The sequence below is a fragment of the Coenobita brevimanus genome, chromosome 51, assembly GCF_032717465.1.
Source record: "Coenobita brevimanus isolate Jiangsu-jjx chromosome 51, ASM3271746v2, whole genome shotgun sequence".
In the NCBI taxonomy this organism is placed as follows: Eukaryota; Metazoa; Arthropoda; class Malacostraca; order Decapoda; family Coenobitidae; genus Coenobita; species Coenobita brevimanus.
The window spans coordinates 9,401,434-9,419,187 of NC_137004.1; the positions used below are offsets into that span (position 1 = coordinate 9,401,434).

At 49.9% G+C, this 17,754-nt stretch overlaps 5 protein-coding genes across 5 annotated transcripts; 3 read left to right on the forward strand and 2 right to left on the reverse strand.

Annotated features, from left to right (window-relative positions):
* The first annotated feature begins 415 nt into the window (after positions 1 to 415).
* On the forward strand, positions 416 to 826 carry LOC145400069 (histone H3). Its single transcript, XM_080272572.1, has one exon. The coding sequence runs from the start codon at positions 416 to 418 to the stop codon at positions 824 to 826; it is 411 nt and encodes a 136-aa protein (XP_080128698.1).
* Positions 827 to 5,345: 4,519 nt separating this feature from the next.
* Positions 5,346 to 5,717, reverse strand: LOC145400070 (histone H2B). The gene has a single exon (XM_080272573.1). The coding sequence runs from the start codon at positions 5,715 to 5,717 to the stop codon at positions 5,346 to 5,348; it is 372 nt and encodes a 123-aa protein (XP_080128699.1).
* A 1,903-nt stretch (positions 5,718 to 7,620) lies between these two features.
* Positions 7,621 to 7,992, forward strand: LOC145400071 (histone H2A). Its single transcript, XM_080272574.1, has one exon. The coding sequence runs from the start codon at positions 7,621 to 7,623 to the stop codon at positions 7,990 to 7,992; it is 372 nt and encodes a 123-aa protein (XP_080128700.1).
* A 1,880-nt stretch (positions 7,993 to 9,872) lies between these two features.
* LOC145400072 (histone H4) lies at positions 9,873 to 10,184 on the reverse strand. Its single transcript, XM_080272575.1, has one exon. It carries the CDS (start codon positions 10,182 to 10,184, stop codon positions 9,873 to 9,875), a length of 312 nt encoding a protein of 103 aa, XP_080128701.1.
* A 7,017-nt stretch (positions 10,185 to 17,201) lies between these two features.
* Positions 17,202 to 17,612, forward strand: LOC145400073 (histone H3-like). Its single transcript, XM_080272576.1, has one exon. It carries the CDS (start codon positions 17,202 to 17,204, stop codon positions 17,610 to 17,612), a length of 411 nt encoding a protein of 136 aa, XP_080128702.1.
* Positions 17,613 to 17,754: the final 142 nt, after the last annotated feature.

Sequence of the window (17,754 nt, forward strand, 5' to 3'; positions counted from 1 at the left end):
TACAGCTGCTGCTACTGCTCCTCAGACCCAGTAGTAGTGAGTGTCCACTCCGCTCCCAGCACCAACAATGATGACGACCCCGCTCGCCGACCACCCTTATATAACGCAGTGTCGGTCGTGCAAGTACGAACCTTATCCACCTAACCTCGATTTCAGGCCCAGGCCCAACCCCAGCTCCCAGGAGGCCAATCCTAGAGAGGCGTCGTAGCCAGGTCACGCCACAGGGCATGCCAAATTTTGCAAGCAAACCAGGAATGGCATCGAGAAAGCATGAACAGTAAATCACCGCCATGTACATCACACCCCGACCACTCACACGCCGCCAGTCCGGAGGCAGGCCACATAAAAAGCCGCTGCCAGGCGCGGCGCGCCAACACTCTCGCTCGTCTCACAGCTCCCTCCTCAGTCGCGCGCCATGGCTCGTACCAAGCAGACTGCACGTAAGTCCACTGGAGGCAAGGCCCCTCGCAAGCAGCTGGCCACCAAAGCCGCTCGCAAGTCCGCCCCTGCCACCGGCGGCGTCAAGAAACCCCACCGTTACAGGCCTGGCACTGTGGCCCTGCGTGAGATCCGTCGCTACCAGAAGAGCACTGAGCTGCTTATAAGGAAGCTGCCATTCCAGCGTCTTGTCCGTGAGATCGCCCAGGACTTCAAGACTGACCTGCGCTTCCAGTCCTCTGCCGTCATGGCTCTGCAGGAGGCGTCTGAGGCCTATTTGGTCGGTCTCTTTGAGGACACCAACCTGTGTGCCATCCACGCCAAGCGTGTAACAATCATGCCTAAGGACATCCAGCTGGCCCGCCGCATCCGTGGCGAGCGCGCCTAAGGCGAGAGGCCCCCCACCTCCATCGAAAGAAATCTCGGCCCTTTTCAGGGCCAAAACCCTTCTTCAAAGAGAGATGATGACAGACCCTCCCTCAGTTTAGGTTTGCATGTATCAGCTCTTGCTTTTCCGCAGCGAAGCATGCTCACACACGATTGAACTCCATTACTTACATACATGCATTCATTTTTTTTCTTTCTTTATTTTATTTATTTATTTATTTATTTTTTTAAACATTTACACTTTCTTTTTTTTTGGGGGGGGGGAGGGGGGAAAACTTGCCTGTTCGTTTATTTCTTTGATTGATCTGTTGTTCACGTCGCATTTTTTGTTGTCGTTATTTGCCAGTTTCGTTTACTTACTCAGCGACTCACTCACGCCCTCATAAAGGTACCCAGGTTTGCACAACGAGAAAGGCATTCCCGCTGCATATTAGCAGATGCTCTCTATCCGTCATGAACGCAAGATGAATCCTTCAGTTACTATGCTGGGAAAAAAAAAAAAAAAAAAAAAAAAAAAAAGTGAACCTGAACCCATCGATTTTCACCTGCAGTTGTGCGTGTGTATGTATATTTATACTGTACGTATGTATTTGTGTGTCTTTGTGAGCATGTATGTCTGTGTGTACGGGCGTAAGAGGAGACACACACACACACACACACACACACACACACACTTACGGACGAATGAACTGTACTTATATACTTACATACATTCATTCATTCATTCATCCTTTTTTCAATCATTCATTTACTTATTTTTTTTTGGGGGGGGAGGGGGAACTTGCCTATTCGTTTATTTCCTTGGTTGATCTGTTGTTCACGCGCATTTTTTGTTGTCGTTATTTGCGTTTCTTTGACTTACTCAGCGATTCACTCACGCCCTCATAAAGGTACACAGGTTTGCACAACGAGAAAGGCATTCCCGCTGCATATTAGGAGATGCTCTCTATCCGTCATGAACGCAAGATGAATCCTTCAGTTACTATGCTGGGAGAAAAAAAAAAAAAAAAAAAAGAACCTGAACCCATCGATTTTCACCTGCAATTGTGCGTGTGTATGTATATTTATACTGTACGTATGTATTTGTGTGTCTTTGTGAGCATGTATGTCTGTGTGTACGGGCGTAAGAGGACACACACACACACACACACACACACTTACGGACGAATGAACTGTACTTATATACTTACATACATGCATTCATTCATTCATTCATCCTTTTTTCAATCATTCATTTACTTATTTTTTTTTTGGGGGGAGGGGGAACTTGCCTATTCGTTTATTTCCTTGGTTGATGTGTTGTTGACGCGCATTTTTTGTTGTCGTTATTTGCGTTTCTTTGACTTACTCAGCGATTCACTCACGCCCTCATAAAGGTACACAGGTTTGCACAACGAGAAAGGCATTCCCGCTGCATATTAGCAGATGCTCTCTATCCGTCATGAACGCAAGATGAATCCTTCAGTTACTATGCTGGAAAAAAAAAAAAAAAAAAGGTGAACCTGAACCCATCGATTTTCACCTGCAATTGTGCGTGTGTACAGTATGTATATTTATACTGTACGTATGTATTTGTGTGTCTTTGTGAGCATGTATGTCTGTGTGTACGGGCGTAAGGGGACACACACACACACACACACACACACACACACACTTACGGACGAATGAACTGTACTTATATACTTACATACATGCATTCATTCATTCATTCATCCTTTTTTCAATCATTCATTTACTTTTTTTTTTTTTTTTGGGGGGGAGGGGGAACTTGCCTATTCGTTTATTTCCTTGGTTGATGTGTTGTTGACGCGCATTTTTTGTTGTCGTTATTTGCGTTTCTTTGACTTACTCAGCGATTCACTCACGCCCTCATAAAGGTACACAGGTTTGCACAACGAGAAAGGCATTCCCGCTGCATATTAGGAGATGCTCTCTATCCGTCATGAACGCAAGATGAATCCTTCAGTTACTATGCTGGGAAAAAAAAAAAAAAAAAAAAAAAGAAAGGTGAACCTGAACCCATCGATTTTCACCTGCAATTGTGCGTGTGTATGTATATTTATACTGTACGTATGTATTTGTGTGTCTTTGTGAGCATGTATGTCTGTGTGTACGGGCGTAAGAGGACACACACACACACACACACACACACTTACGGACGAATGAACTGTACTTATATACTTACATACATGCATTCATTCATTCATCCTTTTTTCAATCATTCATTTACTTATTTTTTTTTGGGGGGGAGGGGGAACTTGCCTATTCGTTTATTTCCTTGGTTGATGTGTTGTTGACGCGCATTTTTTGTTGTCGTTATTTGCGTTTCTTTGACTTACTCAGCGATTCACTCACGCCCTCATAAAGGTACACAGGTTTGCACAACGAGAAAGGCATTTCCGCTGCATATTAGGAGATGCTCTCTATCCGTCATGAACGCAAGATGAATCCTTCATTTACAATGCTGGAAAAAAAAAAAAAAAAAAAAAAAAAATGAACCCATCGATTCTCGCCTGCAGTTGTGCGTGTGTCCGTATGTTTATACTGTACGTATGTATTTGTGTGTCTTTGTGAGCATGTATGTCTGTGTGTACGGACGTTTGAGGACACACACACACACACACACACACACACACACACACACACAGACGAATGAACTATACTTATATACTTACATACATGCATTCATTCATTCATCCTTTTTTCAATCATTCATTTACTTGTTTTGGGCGGGTGGGTGGGGGGGGAAGGGAACTTACCTATTCGTGTATTTCTTTTGTTGATCTGTTGTTCACGTCGCAGTTTTTGTTGTCGTTATTTGCCTGTTTCGTTTACTTCCTGACCGATTCAGTCACGCCCTCATTCCCGCTGCGTATTAGGAGATGCTCTGTACCCGTCATGAAGGTTTGACAGTGGCCACGAACGCACGGTAAATTCTTCAGTGAATATACTGAGAAAAAAAAAAAAAAAAAAAAAAGGGAACCTGAACCCATCGATTTTTAACTGCAGTTGTGCGTGTGTATGTATGTATGTATGTTGTATGTTTATACTGTACGTATGTGTATGTGTGTGTCTTTGTGAGCATGTATGTCTGTGTGTACGGACGTATGAGGGCTTGTGTGTATGTGAGCATGACTTAGTGTGTACGTACATGTGTAGGTCACTGCGTACATAGTATAAATGTATTTGTGCACATGTGTTGTTGTATGTACCTACATTTTATAGGCTGACATGAATAGGCATGATACGATGTCATGCATGTATTTACTGTACGCCTGTTGAGTGGGTTGGTTGGTACAGGCGGCCTAAGAAGTGCCGGCGGAGTATCCATAAGTTTTCGGTCAGCGATAGTGTCCCTACTCTTCCTTATATCTGTACGGGGTGAAGCCTAATACGTAAAATTGTTACAAGAAACAACAAATCCATGACCAGTTATCTGTATATTTCAAAAGTATTGTAGGAAGCAGTTGGTTCGTTACGATAATAGGAATTCCTAAACGGAACTGAGTGATATTTCACAACTGTCGCTCAGGCAGAGTCGGGAATAAATATGTTGTGGAGTTCAAATCTAGCATGGTAACAGACAGTGACGTTTGGGTAGCGTAAGACTGAACAAAAGGGAGCTTCAATAAACATTGGATATGAATAAATATTATGTAGAAAATAATTTCCGTTACAATACTAGGGAATAATTTAAAGTCATTTATTTCCGTTTCCAATGTCTCGGTGGACGACGACAGAAAGCGGGAAGGAGGCGTAAGCCGGTAAGCTATTTTAAATGTTTCGGTCAACACGCACGAAAGGAGATAACATTCACTCAAGGACATGCAGTTATTACACTGCCTTTGGCCAGTTTCCCACGAAGAAAAATCTCAGGATTATTTCATATAAGACAGGGGGCTATCAAAAAAAAAAAAAAAAAAAAAAAAAAAAAGGGACTGGGAGTTTTAGGCGTACCGGCCACCGCGCGCGAAGTTAATACATTTCACATTCATTCAAATCGGGAAAGATAACTAAGTGTTACCATCTAATTTATCACTGCCTCCTGTTATTCATTTTACATCATTATTTGTACGATATAATATATACGATTATTTGGCATGACGTGATGAAGGCATTGAATGTTTACCTCTTATTCACTGTTTTCCTAGAACGCATGGCAGTGGTGAGTGACCGAAGCAATCTGACACTGTGCCGTCACTTCTTGGGGCGACGGTACGTTGTTGTTGGTTGTTCAGATGAATAAGAAGGCCCGCACGCCCCTATTTACTCTTTTATTTTGACTCTATTGTTTTAACCCCCAACCCTAGTTCAAAACATTTCGATTGTGCCTACGTACCCATCCCAAACCACCGTTGCCGAAAAGAGAGAGAGAGAGAGAGAGAGAGAGAGAGAGAGAAAGCTGATAAACCAGAGTTCCTGAGTGGAAAATTGGTAAGTCTGTCTTTCCCCTTTTTATCGAAAATCTTGTGGCTCCGATTGGAGCCGGAAATGTTGAAATGGCCAAGAGTGTAACCTCTCTACTTTGAGGAGGTGTACTTGGTGACAGCCTTGGTGCCTTCAGACACGGCGTGCTTGGCCAGCTCGCCAGGGAGGAGCAGCCTGACGGCCGTCTGGATCTCCCGGCTGGTGATGGTTGAACGCTTGTTGTAGTGTGCCAGGCGTGAAGCCTCTGCAGCAATGCGCTCGAAGATGTCATTCACGAAAGAGTTCATGATAGACATCGCCTTGGAGGAAACACCGGTGTCAGGGTGGACCTGCTTGAGCACTTTGTAGATGTAGATGCTGTAGCTCTCCTTCCTCCTACGCTTCTTCTTCTTGTCTCCCTTGGCAATGGCCTTCTGGGCCTTGCCGGCCTTCTTAGCGGCCTTTCCGGAGGTCTTGGGTGGCATGGCGGCGCCGAGTCAGACGGTATGTGCACGGTGCGGGAGCGAGCGAGAGACTGAGTCGACATGGGGGCCGCGCTTGCTGAAATCCTTATATGTGATTTCTGCCCGATCGCAGCCCGGCTTCTGCCTCCTTCCCATTCGCGGGTGGGATGGGGTCGGATCGGGAAGACGGGTATTTAAGGGAAGGTCGCGCGGGCCGGGGTCAGCTCTCCATGGTCACTGCACATCGGTACTTGGGGGTCTGGCTTGACACGGGTCTCAACTTTGCCTGCCATGTTCGGTACCTGAGGGAGCGTGCATCCACCCGCATGGCTGCTCTCCGCTATCTGTCCAGGCGGAGTTTGGGGGCATCATATTCCGTCCTACGGACTTTTTATATACACGCAGTCCGATCCTTGGTGGACTACAGCGCCATCTGCTTGACGGGCCTTGCTCCGCCAGTCGCTAGATCTCTGGAGGTCATCCAGAATGATGCCCTCCGCATTATGCTGGGTGCTCCACGCTGGACCCGACTGGTCAATCTGCGTATGGAGGGTGGGCTGCCGTCTCTGGCCCATCGCATTGTGTTGCGAGCGGCAGTAGTCACCCTGAAGCTGATCCAGTGCCTGCCTCACCTGCCTGTCTCTGCCCTCCTAAAACGCCTTCTCTGCCGCCCACCCGAGCCGGCCCCTCAGCGTGACTGGGCCCGCACCACGGCCGCTGCCATCCATGGTTTGGGAGCTGCGAGCCTCTGTCAAGATCCCGACTCTCCCTTTCCTGGATACGTTGATCCACCGCCATGGGATCCTCCCCTTTTTAATATTTTTGGTCCATCGGAGGCTAAACCCCGCTCTTTGATTCCAGCACTCCTTCGCCAGGAGGGTCTCAGTAGGGTGGCAGCTCTGGCCTCACCAGACTCAGCCATCTACTACACTGATGGCTCTGTTTCCCCTAATGGCGCAGCTGGAGCGGCCTTTGTCTCTGGGCAAATAGTGGAAGCTTGGCGACTCTCTTCAGGTATATCTGCTTTCCAGGCGGAACTTGCTGCTATCCTGGGTGCTTTGCGCCATGCTCACCACCATCGTCGCAATCGAGTCATAATCCACACAGACTCTCTTTCCTCCATTCAGAGATTACGATCCTTCTCGCTGCATGACAACGTCTTTCTCCTCACAGCGATTCATACATTTGCGTCACTCCTTGTCCATAGGGGCGCAATAATTAACCTTCACTGGCTTCCGGGACATGTGGGAATTAGTGGCAACGAGCGTGCTGATGACGCGGCGCGCTCAGCTTGCGATCTCCCAGACATCACATTCCCATTACGCCCTAGTCCCTCGCACCTCATCCGCACTCTCACTGCCACCATAGGAAGACTATCCCTAGAGGACCATCAACTCTGGGTCACGGAGGGCTCTTGCTCTGCAAAATGGTATGCTACTGCCACGTTGTATTCCCTTCTGTCGCTCCCCCCAGGACTACCTAATTTATTGTAGTCCGACTTCGAAGATTGCGTCTTGGGTTTCTTTGCTACAAGCAAATTAGGGGTATGGAGCCAGACCCGTGTGAACATTGCTTGGCCAGCTGTGAGGAGCCCCTTTTGCATTATCTTCTGGACTGCCCAGCCACCACCAGGCTCAGGTCTGAGCTCGACTCGGCCCTAGCCCGAACTGGTGATATCTTTAGGGACGCTGCTGGCATTGTTGCCCATGCTCCACTTAAAATATTACTTACTACGGTAAGGAATTACCCTCCACCTCGATAAAGCAAGTTCGCGCAAGTAGTGCGCACCTGTGACGGGCTCTCTGTTTGCCCGTGTCCCAGGAAACTGGGACGAATATCTAACAAACAAACAAACAAACGGGCCGGGGACGCATTAGTCTTCTCCTGAAGGTCCTACTACTCCAGCAGCAGCAGCAGCAGCAGCATGTCCGGACGTGGCAAGGGAGGCAAGGTGAAGGGAAAGTCCAAGTCCCGATCTAGCAGGGCTGGGCTCCAGTTCCCCGTCGGCAGGATCCACCGTCTCCTTCGTAAAGGCAATTACGCCGAGCGTGTGGGTGCTGGTGCTCCCGTCTACTTGGCTGCAGTCATGGAGTACCTAGCAGCTGAAGTGCTTGAGCTGGCTGGCAACGCAGCCCGTGACAACAAGAAGACTCGTATCATTCCCCGTCACCTGCAGTTGGCTATCCGTAATGATGAGGAGCTCAACAAGCTCCTCTCTGGCGTCACCATCGCCCAGGGAGGTGTCCTGCCTAACATCCAGGCTGTGCTGCTCCCCAAGAAGACGGAGAAGAAGTAAACGCTTCCAAGAAATCCTTCTTCTTCTTCACCTCCATCGGCTCCTTTAGGAGCCACATTCGTTTCTTGAGAGAGAATAGACTTTGGTATTGCCCAACAGCATCATCATCATCATCTTTGGGTATGGATGAATGTGTTGGTATACTGTATGTTTGTGTATGTGCCTATAACGTGGTATGTGTTGAATGCTGGCATGTGTCTGTGGCTATATTTACGTTCGGTTGCATGTAAGAAGCTACTGACATCAGTGAAGGTGGAGTAATAATAATAATAATAATAATAATAATATTATTATTATTATTCCCACTACTACATAGAGTCTTGTCCCGTTCCCAACTGCACCTGCATAATATTGTCCTGTATAATTATGCCTCCTAACTGCCTGGCCGGGTGGATGAATGAAAACATAGGTGATGATGATGATGATGATGATGATGATGATGGCTATTCTCCCACCATCGAAGGAATGGACAAAGTCGTTCAGTGGCAGAGGATATGGTGATGTATACAACAGTATATATATATATATATATATATATATATATATATATATATATATATATATATATATATATATATATATATATTAGTCGTGTGGTGACGACCATTGTGGATTTAACACCCCCAAATAAGAGCAATAATGAAGAAAATACTCATCATTCATTTCTCTCGTCATTATGAGTAGTATTGCAACAACTAGTTACTACACAATCAAAAACCACCACTACCACCACCATCTATTCATCCATCCATCCATTCATCATCATCATCATCATCATCATCATCAAAGATTAATAATAATAATCAGCAGCACCACCACCACCACCCATCGAACTGGGAGCTCCGGTGAACGCCTGATTAGTGAAACTGTTGGGAGGCGAGTGTCAGCCACCTTGTCAGCCACCTCTTCTATATAATGCACTAGCGGTCGTGCAAGTACCAATCGGATCCATTTAAATTTGATTTCAGGCCTCAGCGGTTGATGCAATGCTTGTACGATGGGTGATTGGTGGGTTTTGGTACTTAGAGAAAACGGCCGTGACAGCGACAAATTCAAGGGATAACTTGTTCATATGCAGACATTCTGTCTGTCTAACACTTAGGCATTCATATCATGCACCGTTTGTGGTGCCTCACCGACGTGACTGACTGTGTCTTCTTTACTCTAGGTGCATCCTTCAAGTGTGCTGCTGCTCGTGCATATGAAGGCAGAAATACCTTGGATTAGTGGGATTTGCCTTCACGATTTACGGAGGCGACTCCCGGAGCACAGCAGAGGAGATGCTCTCGCAACAGGATGGAAATTGCCCTGATAGGTATGGAGAAAGCTTTCCTGAAATGGGGGTGGGGGGGGGAGTAGACCAGAGGAACAGAGAAAGCAATGGCCCAGCAAAATAAGTGATAATGTATATGTATGCAGACGTCCATTTAAATTAGAAGATGTAGTAGCCAAATTGACAGTTGCCTAATCCCCCCCCCCACCTTTTTTTTTTTTTTTTTTTTTAACTGCCAGACAGAGAGAGAGAGAGAGAGAGAGAGAGAGAGAGAGAGAGAGGTTTGGTATGGTTCAGTTAGGTTATGGTTGGTTTGGTTTGGTTATGTTAGGTGTGGTAAGAGTTGGTCGGGTTGCATTACATGTTTTCATATCTGTTACATTAAAAGAAAGAGAGAGAGAGAGAGAGAGAGAGAGAGAGAGAGAGAGAGAAAATGGTGCTACCTAACCTGCTCAACGTCTGCATTTACTTATACTACTATGCCTTCATTCATTCTCTTTCACAGAAATTAGGTGTGGACCTCTAAAAGAGGTCCGGGGGTTGCTGTTTATTGTGTGCTTTGCCGTGGCCAGGTGGAATAGTGCCATGCAGTTATGCACGCAGCCTCTTAACCGCCGAAGCCGTAAAGGGTGCGCCCTTGCCTCTTCAGGGCGTACACCACGTCCATCGCGGTCACGGTCTTACGCTTGGCGTGCTCAGTGTAGGTGACAGCATCGCGAATCACGTTCTCGAGGAACACCTTGAGAACACCGCGGGTCTCCTCGTAGATCAGGCCCGAGATACGCTTCACGCCGCCACGACGAGCCAGACGACGGATGGCAGGCTTGGTGATGCCCTGGATGTTGTCACGAAGCACCTTGCGGTGTCGCTTGGCGCCTCCCTTGCCCAGACCCTTGCCGCCTTTGCCTCGACCAGTCATAGTGTCTACAGCTGCTGCTGCTGCTGCTACTGCTCCTCAGACCCAGTAGTAGTAGCGAGCGTCCACTCCGCTCCCAGCACCAACAATGATGACGACCCCGCGTTCGTTCGTTCGTTCTAAGATTTCCTCCACCTATAGTGGAGGCCGGGCCATACATTAGCCCGGTCGGTGGGGTTAGGCGTTGGTGTGAATGGGGAAGACAGGCCGTGTGAACAGGGCGGACGTGCCGCCCTGTGCACACTCTGTTTCTTAGGCTTTATATATAAAAATAAATAAATAAATAAAAAACAATAATAATAATAATAATAATAAGTAAATAATTAAAATTAGGGTGGAGGGTGCGTGCTTTGCACCACTTGAAAGAGGGCACTGAATGGGGCGGTGGCAACGATGCTGGCTGCGGTCTTTCGGAGGGTGCTGAGTGGGATTGCTGCAGTGTGGGCTCTAGGAATGTCAGGATTAGGGTAGGTGGATTTTGCCCTGAGGCAGGAGGTGACTGGGCAGCGAAGAAGGTAATGGAGCAGTGGGTAAGGGGTGTCGGCTTGGCAGTGCTCGCATTCTGTGGGAGGGGGGTCGCTTGCTGTTTCTAGTTCAGGGAGGCTGGGGTATCGCAATCTGAGGCGGCGGAGTTGGTTGAGCAAGCGATTGTCTTTTGGCAGAGATGGTTTGAGTGGCGCGTATTGAGTGGCCTGGGCAAACCACATTGCAGAAGGAGAGCCGAGCTGTACTTCCTGATTGTGGTCTTCTCGGCTGAGGGCTTTTGCGCGGTGTTGAATTTGCCTCTTGATGTTTGAGAAGCTCTGTGCTGTCTCTATGTCAATGGTGGGGTGTAATGTTGCTTGTCTCGCAGTGTCATCTGCCTTTTCATTGCCCCTGATGCCTACGTGACTGGGGATCCAATGTATAATGACTGATCCCCCTGCATCCTGTATTTGCTGGGTTGTAGCAAGTAGGTCTGTGACGATGAAGATGTTGTCGGTGGGAAGAGGCTGTCTAAGGGTGTGGACGGCTGCCATAGAGTCGGAGTGAATGATGATAGCGGATGAAGGGTTATGGAGCAGGGCATCCTTTAGTGCAGCTGCTATTGCCACCAGTTCCGCTTGTAGTGTGGAAGCTCCGTTGGTTAGGCAGAAACCCTGTGCTCTTTGTTCACAGACAAAGGCTGCAGCTGCTCGACCATCAGAGACAGAGCCATCAGTATAGTAGGTGACAGCATCCTTTGGGGTGATGGTGTGGATGCGCTTTAGGCCTTCTTGGCGGAGTTGCTGGGTGGGGGTGTGTGATTTGGGAGGTGTATTGGTGATGACTGTTTTGCACAAAGGGGGGTCCCATGGGGCTTGGGGACGATAGTGGGGGGCAAGAGAGTCAGGGGCTTGATTTATGAATGAGGATGTCTCGAGGGCGTGGATGGCTCTGGCTGTGCTGTGGAGCCAGCTACCCGTGAGTATCTCAGGGTGGAGGCCTACTGATGTTTTGATTCGTGATAAAAGGGGGAGTGGAGATGCACTGCGGGCTAGTTTGGTGGCAAGGGTAGCAACACGAGTTTGGATGCGGAGGTTAAGGCTAATGAGGTCACACTCGAGGCGGAGGTTGACAAGCTTTGTCCACCTCGGAGAGCCGGACATGATCCTCATGGCTTCATTTTGTATGACTTCTAGTTTTTGGGAGTGTCCTGCATCGATTGCTGGGAGAACAGGTGCGGAATAGTCTATGACTGATCTGATGGTCTGCATGTAAAAGAGGCGGAGGACCTTAAAGGTGGCTCCACCCCCTTTGCCTGCTAGAGCTCTCAGTGCCGAGATCCTGGTTTTGGTTTTATCTCTCAGGCGTACAACTTCGGGTCTGAAAGAGAAGTGGGAATCGATAGTCATGCCCAGGTATTTGTGTGTGGTGACGTATGCAGTGGGCGTTTGCCCGAGGCTCAGTTGGTTGATGGGAGGTCTGATGTTGATAGGGAGGGCCTTTGTTTTGGTGGCATTAATTTTGAGGCCGAGTTCTTGGCACGCTGAGTGTATTTTAGAGAGGGCTTTCTGGCCTTGAGCATGGTAAGGACCTCTGTGGATGGCAAGGGCTAGATCATCTGCATAACACAGCAGTCTGATCCCAGGTCCAAAGTCGATGTGTAGGAGGCACTCCACAAGGGCATTGAATAGGGTTGGACTGAGAATGCTGCCTTGTGGAGTGCCATTTTGGTGTTTGTGGGGGGAAGAGGTGAATCCTTGGAAGCGGACAGCAGCTTCACGATCTCGGAAGAAGTCTTCGAGCCAACAAAGGAGGCAACCCCTCACTCCCCTGCGTGCCAGGGTTGCGAGGATAGCCTCTGGGCATGCTAGCTCGAAGGCCTTCTCGAGATCTATGAAGACAGCTAGACCTCTGCCTCCTCGGAATTCAGACAGGAAGGAGCTGAGGCATTCTGAGGCACCTTTGCCCTTGATGTAGGCGAAGATGTGGCTGTGTGGGGGAGGCAGTGACCAAGTCAGACGGTGGAGAACCATTCGCTCCGCAGTTTTGCCAAGGCAACTGAGAAGGGAGATAGGACGGGGGTTGTTGGGGTCGTTTTGTTTAGGGATGGGGTGGATTACAGCACGCTTCCACTGCGAGGGTATACGTCCGAGGGTCAAGGAGTGGTTGAGGAGGTCAAGGAAGGCCTTCCTAGTCACTGGACCTGCATGTGAAAGCATGCTGTAAGTAATCCCATCTGAACCTGGAGCGGTGTCGGTGCTAGTTTTGTAGGTGTGTGTTAGTTCGTGTATGGTGAAAGGGCAGTCTGTCTCGGCTGGGGTGTTTTTATTAATGTGGATCAGATGTGCTCTGTGTTGGTGTAGGTCATCTTGTTTGCATCTGGTGGAGAGCGGGAGTTGTTGGGGGGAGGTTCTAAGGGCAAAGGCCTCAGCCATGTCCTCAGCTTTTCCACGGGGGTTGGGGTGGGTCGGGGGGTGGGCAGTGGGAGGGCTAGAGACTGCTTTTAGTTTCCTCCAAATTGAGCCAAGATTGGTGTGAGCTCCCAGAGATTGGCACCACTCCAGCCATTTCTGCTCTTTTATGCTGTTCTTCTCCGCTATAGAGTGGCTGATAACACTTTGGAGATATCTTAGTGCATCGGGGGTGGGGTTGGAGCGGTAGATCTTTTTAGCTCTGTTTAGATGGTGGTTGAGCTCTTTGACCCTAGGGTTATAATACCAATGGTGTTTGTGAAAGTGTTTTGGAGGACCAGTGATGGGGATTGCTGTGTCTGCTGCCGCCTGGAAGGCCTCCGTGATTTGGTTGGCATGGCTGTCAAGATCAGGTGAGGGGTCTAGGGTAAGGAGATGGTGGTCTAGGGTGTTTGTAAATAAGCCCCAGTTTGCTTGTTTCGTGTTCCATCGTGGGGGGGGCCCAGGGGGCTTCGGTAGGGGAGTGATTCCTAGGGAGCAGAGGATGGCGTGGTGATCTGATGTTAAGGTGGGGTGGATCTCCCAAGTGGATCGAGGAACGAGAGTGGAGGAAACAAGGGAGAGATCCAGCCTACCTCCCTGTAGGTGCGTAGGGGTGTTGGTGTTGTTGAGGAGGGATATGGTCGGGGTTTCTTCAAGTACTAGAGCTATGTGGCGTCCTGTTGGGTTAGCTGGGCTTCGGGATCCGAGGCACATGTGGTGGGCATTCATGTCCTCCCCTATGAATATTTCCTCCGATTGTGAAAGGGAGAAAAGCTCTCCCAGGTATAGATCGGCTGCAGGCGGACGATAGACGTTGAAGATTTTTATATTTCCGTTTGCCAGGGTGAGTTCTACTCCCTGAATTTCAGCTCTGGGTCCACAGTCTGGGAGGGGGTCGATGGCTATTGCAGGGATGTGATTTCTGACGAGGATGGCACAGCCTCGGGGACCGCCACGAGCACAGGGAAGAAGGAAGGGGGTAAAACCCCGCAACCGCAGTGGTTGGCGCTTGTTAAGAAGAGTTTCCTGCAGGAGGAAGACATCGATGTTGTCTTTATGGGCAGCCTCCTCGAGCAGAGAACGTTTTGCAGAGGCACCGTTGATATTCCACTGCAGTATGCGAAGAGATGTGGAAGGGGAGGTGATTTGTTGTGAGGTATGGGGGTGGCTTGCAGTGTTTAGGTCATTCTGGTTGATGGAGTGGATGTGGGAAGTGGTGATCTGGATCGAGGTCTCCCTTTCTCCCCGGAGGGGGTGTGATGTCGGTGGCTGGGGGCTCCTGCATGCTTGCCAAGGTGTTCTTGAGGCCTGTCGATGGAGATGGAGCGGCTTCTGTTTCTTGGATCCCGTGATGCTGGTGTTGCACGGGATCGTGAGTTTTGGCGGTGTCGGTGGCGTGGTTGGTGGGCAGTGGCTGGGTTGGATGGGGTTGGTGGGGGTTGGAGTGGCGCCTGTAGTGTGGGGGTGGCTGGGGGGAGTTTGTCGGGGGTGGCGTTGGTCCGATCTGGATGCTCGATCCACTGTTGTATGGCTTGGTGGGTTACCTGGAGGAGGGGTTTGGGGTCGAATTGTTGTCCCAGGATCTTTCCGAGTTCCTCTGCTATTGTGGTGCATAGGTGGCGGCTTAGGGATCTGAAGTCCTCTATGCTGGTGGTGGCAAGGCCTGGGAGATAAGTGGTGTCTGGTGAGGTTTGGGTGGAGGAGTCTATGTTGGTCTGTGTGCTGGCGTCGGTGTCTTGTGGGGAGGAGGGGGGGTGGCGAGGTGGCTGCTGGGTTAAGGTACGTGGTTGGCGAGCTGGGTTTCTTTGTAGGTGGAAAGCCGATGGGGATGGGGTGGGGTTGGGTAGTGGGGGAAACTCGGTGGGCTGTGGAGGAGGGAGAGGGAGAGACGAGGTTCGGGGGATGATGGGGGGCACGCCCCAGGCGTTGGTGGTTGGAGAGGCTAGGGGTACAGGGAGATGGTCTTGGACCCAACGTGTCTCCCTCTCTATCCCCCACTGCACACGTTCCTTCCTGGCAGGGCAAACCTTGTTCCAAGCATGGCGCTTCCCGCCGCAGTTCGGGCAACGTGCAGCGACCGGCTGCTTGGCCTTGAAATTGTCTAGGCACTCCTGGGTGGCATGGCGGCCGCTGCACATGGCGCAAACTGGGCGGCGGGAGCACCGTGATTGGTGGTGTCCGTATTGCTGGCAATTGAAGCAGCGGAGGGGTTCTGGGATGAAAGGGCGTAGGTGGTATGAGCCCCATTGTCCTAGGTCGAGGAGTGGAGGGACAGTTCCCCTGATAGTGACAATAACTTGCCTGGTATTTTGTCCCTGTACGTTGCATCTCTGGGCAGTTTCGACTGAGTCGTGGTCTAGGACTGCCGCCATGGGAAAATTTGTCGGGTATTTTGTGAGGACAAATTTATGCGGGGTGAGGTTAGGGTCGCGTTTTTGGATGCTGATGGGTTTTCCGGCAACAGTGTTCAAGGTGTGGAGGATGTCGTGAGAAGCATCATCGAGGGGAACGATAGCAGTGTCCTGGTTTTTAAGCTGGACCATTTTGAATTTTAAGGAGGGGTGTGCTGCTGCAATTGCATTAGTGATGTCATAAGTAGAGGAAAAGTTCTCATTGGGAGTGATAATGAAGCCTGGGTATTGATGAGGGGGCTGAGAAGTGGCAGGAGGTGGCGGCATCTGCAGGCGCGTGGAGGACCGGGGGTGAGGGTGTGAAGGTGGTGAGGTGCGGTTGTGGGGTTCAGAGGATGAGGTAGTGGGGGGCTCAAGGGGGAGCGTGGTCTTGGCAGCAGAGCGGCGTTTTTTTTTAACCAGGGTGAAGCCATCAGCATCGTCAGTGGGTTGACCAGGATCTAAGGCGGAGCTCTCTGAGGCCCCGGGGGCGTGGCTTGGGTCTTGGGCAGGTTTGGAGGTCATGGCAGAGGCAGAGGCACGATCCACTTCGTCAGAGTCTAGGTCGGTATTCATGGCCAGGGTAGATTCAAAAAAGTCTTCTGGGTCATACTCTGGACCAGTGAGACGAGGTTTCTTAGCCTGGGATGTCTTAGGGGAAGACGTCAGAGCAGGCTTGGGTGGAGGCTCCATGTTACAGACACACGGACATGCAGACACAGAGCTTGAAAAATAAAAGTAAAAATAGAATAAAGTGAAAGGATGTGAAAATAAAAATTAAAATAGAATGAGGTAAGCTAAAGGGGATAGGTAAAGGGATATAGCTGAAGAAAGAAAAGAAAAAGAAAAGAAAAAATAAAATAAATAGATAAATAAATTAAACGAGCGAGAAAAAAAAAAAAAAAAAAAAAAAAGAGAGAGAGAGAGAGAGAGAGAGAAAAGGGCAAGACTCTCCGGCGGTTCCCTACAGTAACGGGGGCCTAAACTCCCCGCCCTCTAAAGGGCGACGCAGGAGACCCCGTCACTGCCCCGTGAGGGACTTACCTAACCTAGCCCTAACAGAGCCAACCCTTGCCGCCTCCTATAACCAGGCCTCTAAGGCCCCCCCTCATGGAGATACCCTAACGGTATTCCTTCAGGGTTCGGCGTCGTACTACGGCAGGGACTCTAAGATGGCAGCCGGAGAGTAGCTGAAAAGGAAGAGAAGGGAAAAGAAACCGAAAAGAAAGAGCTGGGAGAAAAGGATAGAGCCAGGAAAAACTCGAAAGCTCTGAGGTGCGATGGTGAAATGCTGAGAAAGTCTATGGAGCCGGGAATCCACGTTTCACTAAGCAGAGATGTTACCTCGGCGAGAGCTCGGCTGAGAGTGGACGACCCCGCTCGCCGACCACCCTTATATAACGCAGTGTCGGTCGTGCACGTACGAACCTTATCCATCTAACCTCGATTTCAGTCCCAGGCCCAACCCCAGCTCCCAGGAGGCCAATCCTAGAGAGGCGTCGTAGCCAGGTCACGCCACAGGGCATGCCAAATTTTGCGAGCAAACCAGGAATGGCATCGAGAAAGCATGAACAGTAAATCACCGCCATGTACATCACACCCCGACCACTCACACGCCGCCAGTCCGGAGGCAGGCCACATAAAAAGCCGCTGCCAGGCGCGGCGCGCCAACACTCTTGCTCGTCTCACAGCTCCCTCCTCAGTCGCGCGCCATGGCTCGTACCAAGCAGACTGCACGTAAGTCCACTGGAGGCAAGGCCCCTCGCAAGCAGCTAGCCACCAAAGCCGCTCGCAAGTCCGCCCCTGCCACCGGCGGCGTCAAGAAACCCCACCGTTACAGGCCTGTCACTGTGGCCCTGCGTGAGATCCGTCGCTACCAGAAGAGCACTGAGCTGCTTATAAGGAAGCTGCCATTCCAGCGTCTTGTCCGTGAGATCGCCCAGGACTTCAAGACTGACCTGCGCTTCCAGTCCTCTGCCGTCATGGCTCTGCAGGAGGCGTCTGAGGCCTATTTGGTCGGTCTCTTTGAGGACACCAACCTGTGTGCCATCCACGCCAAGCGTGTAACAATCATGCCTAAGGACATCCAGCTGGCCCGCCGCATCCGTGGCGAGCGCGCCTAAGGCGAGAGGCCCTCCACCTCCATCGAAAGAAATCTCGGCCCTTTTCAGGGCCAAAACCCTTCTTCAAAGAGAGATGATGACAGACCCTCCCTCAGTTTAGGTTTGCATGTATCAGCTCTTGCTTTTCCGCAGCGAAGCATGC

What these genes read in the sequence shown, in the direction of transcription:
- LOC145400072 (XM_080272575.1), bottom strand. Translation starts at nt 10,184, where the DNA reads ATGACTGGTCGAGGCAAAGGCGGCAAGGGTCTGGGCAAGGGAGGCGCC.
- LOC145400069 (XM_080272572.1), top strand. Translation starts at nt 416, where the DNA reads ATGGCTCGTACCAAGCAGACTGCACGTAAGTCCACTGGAGGCAAGGCC.
- LOC145400071 (XM_080272574.1), top strand. Translation starts at nt 7,621, where the DNA reads ATGTCCGGACGTGGCAAGGGAGGCAAGGTGAAGGGAAAGTCCAAGTCC.
- LOC145400073 (XM_080272576.1), top strand. Translation starts at nt 17,202, where the DNA reads ATGGCTCGTACCAAGCAGACTGCACGTAAGTCCACTGGAGGCAAGGCC.
- LOC145400070 (XM_080272573.1), bottom strand. Translation starts at nt 5,717, where the DNA reads ATGCCACCCAAGACCTCCGGAAAGGCCGCTAAGAAGGCCGGCAAGGCC.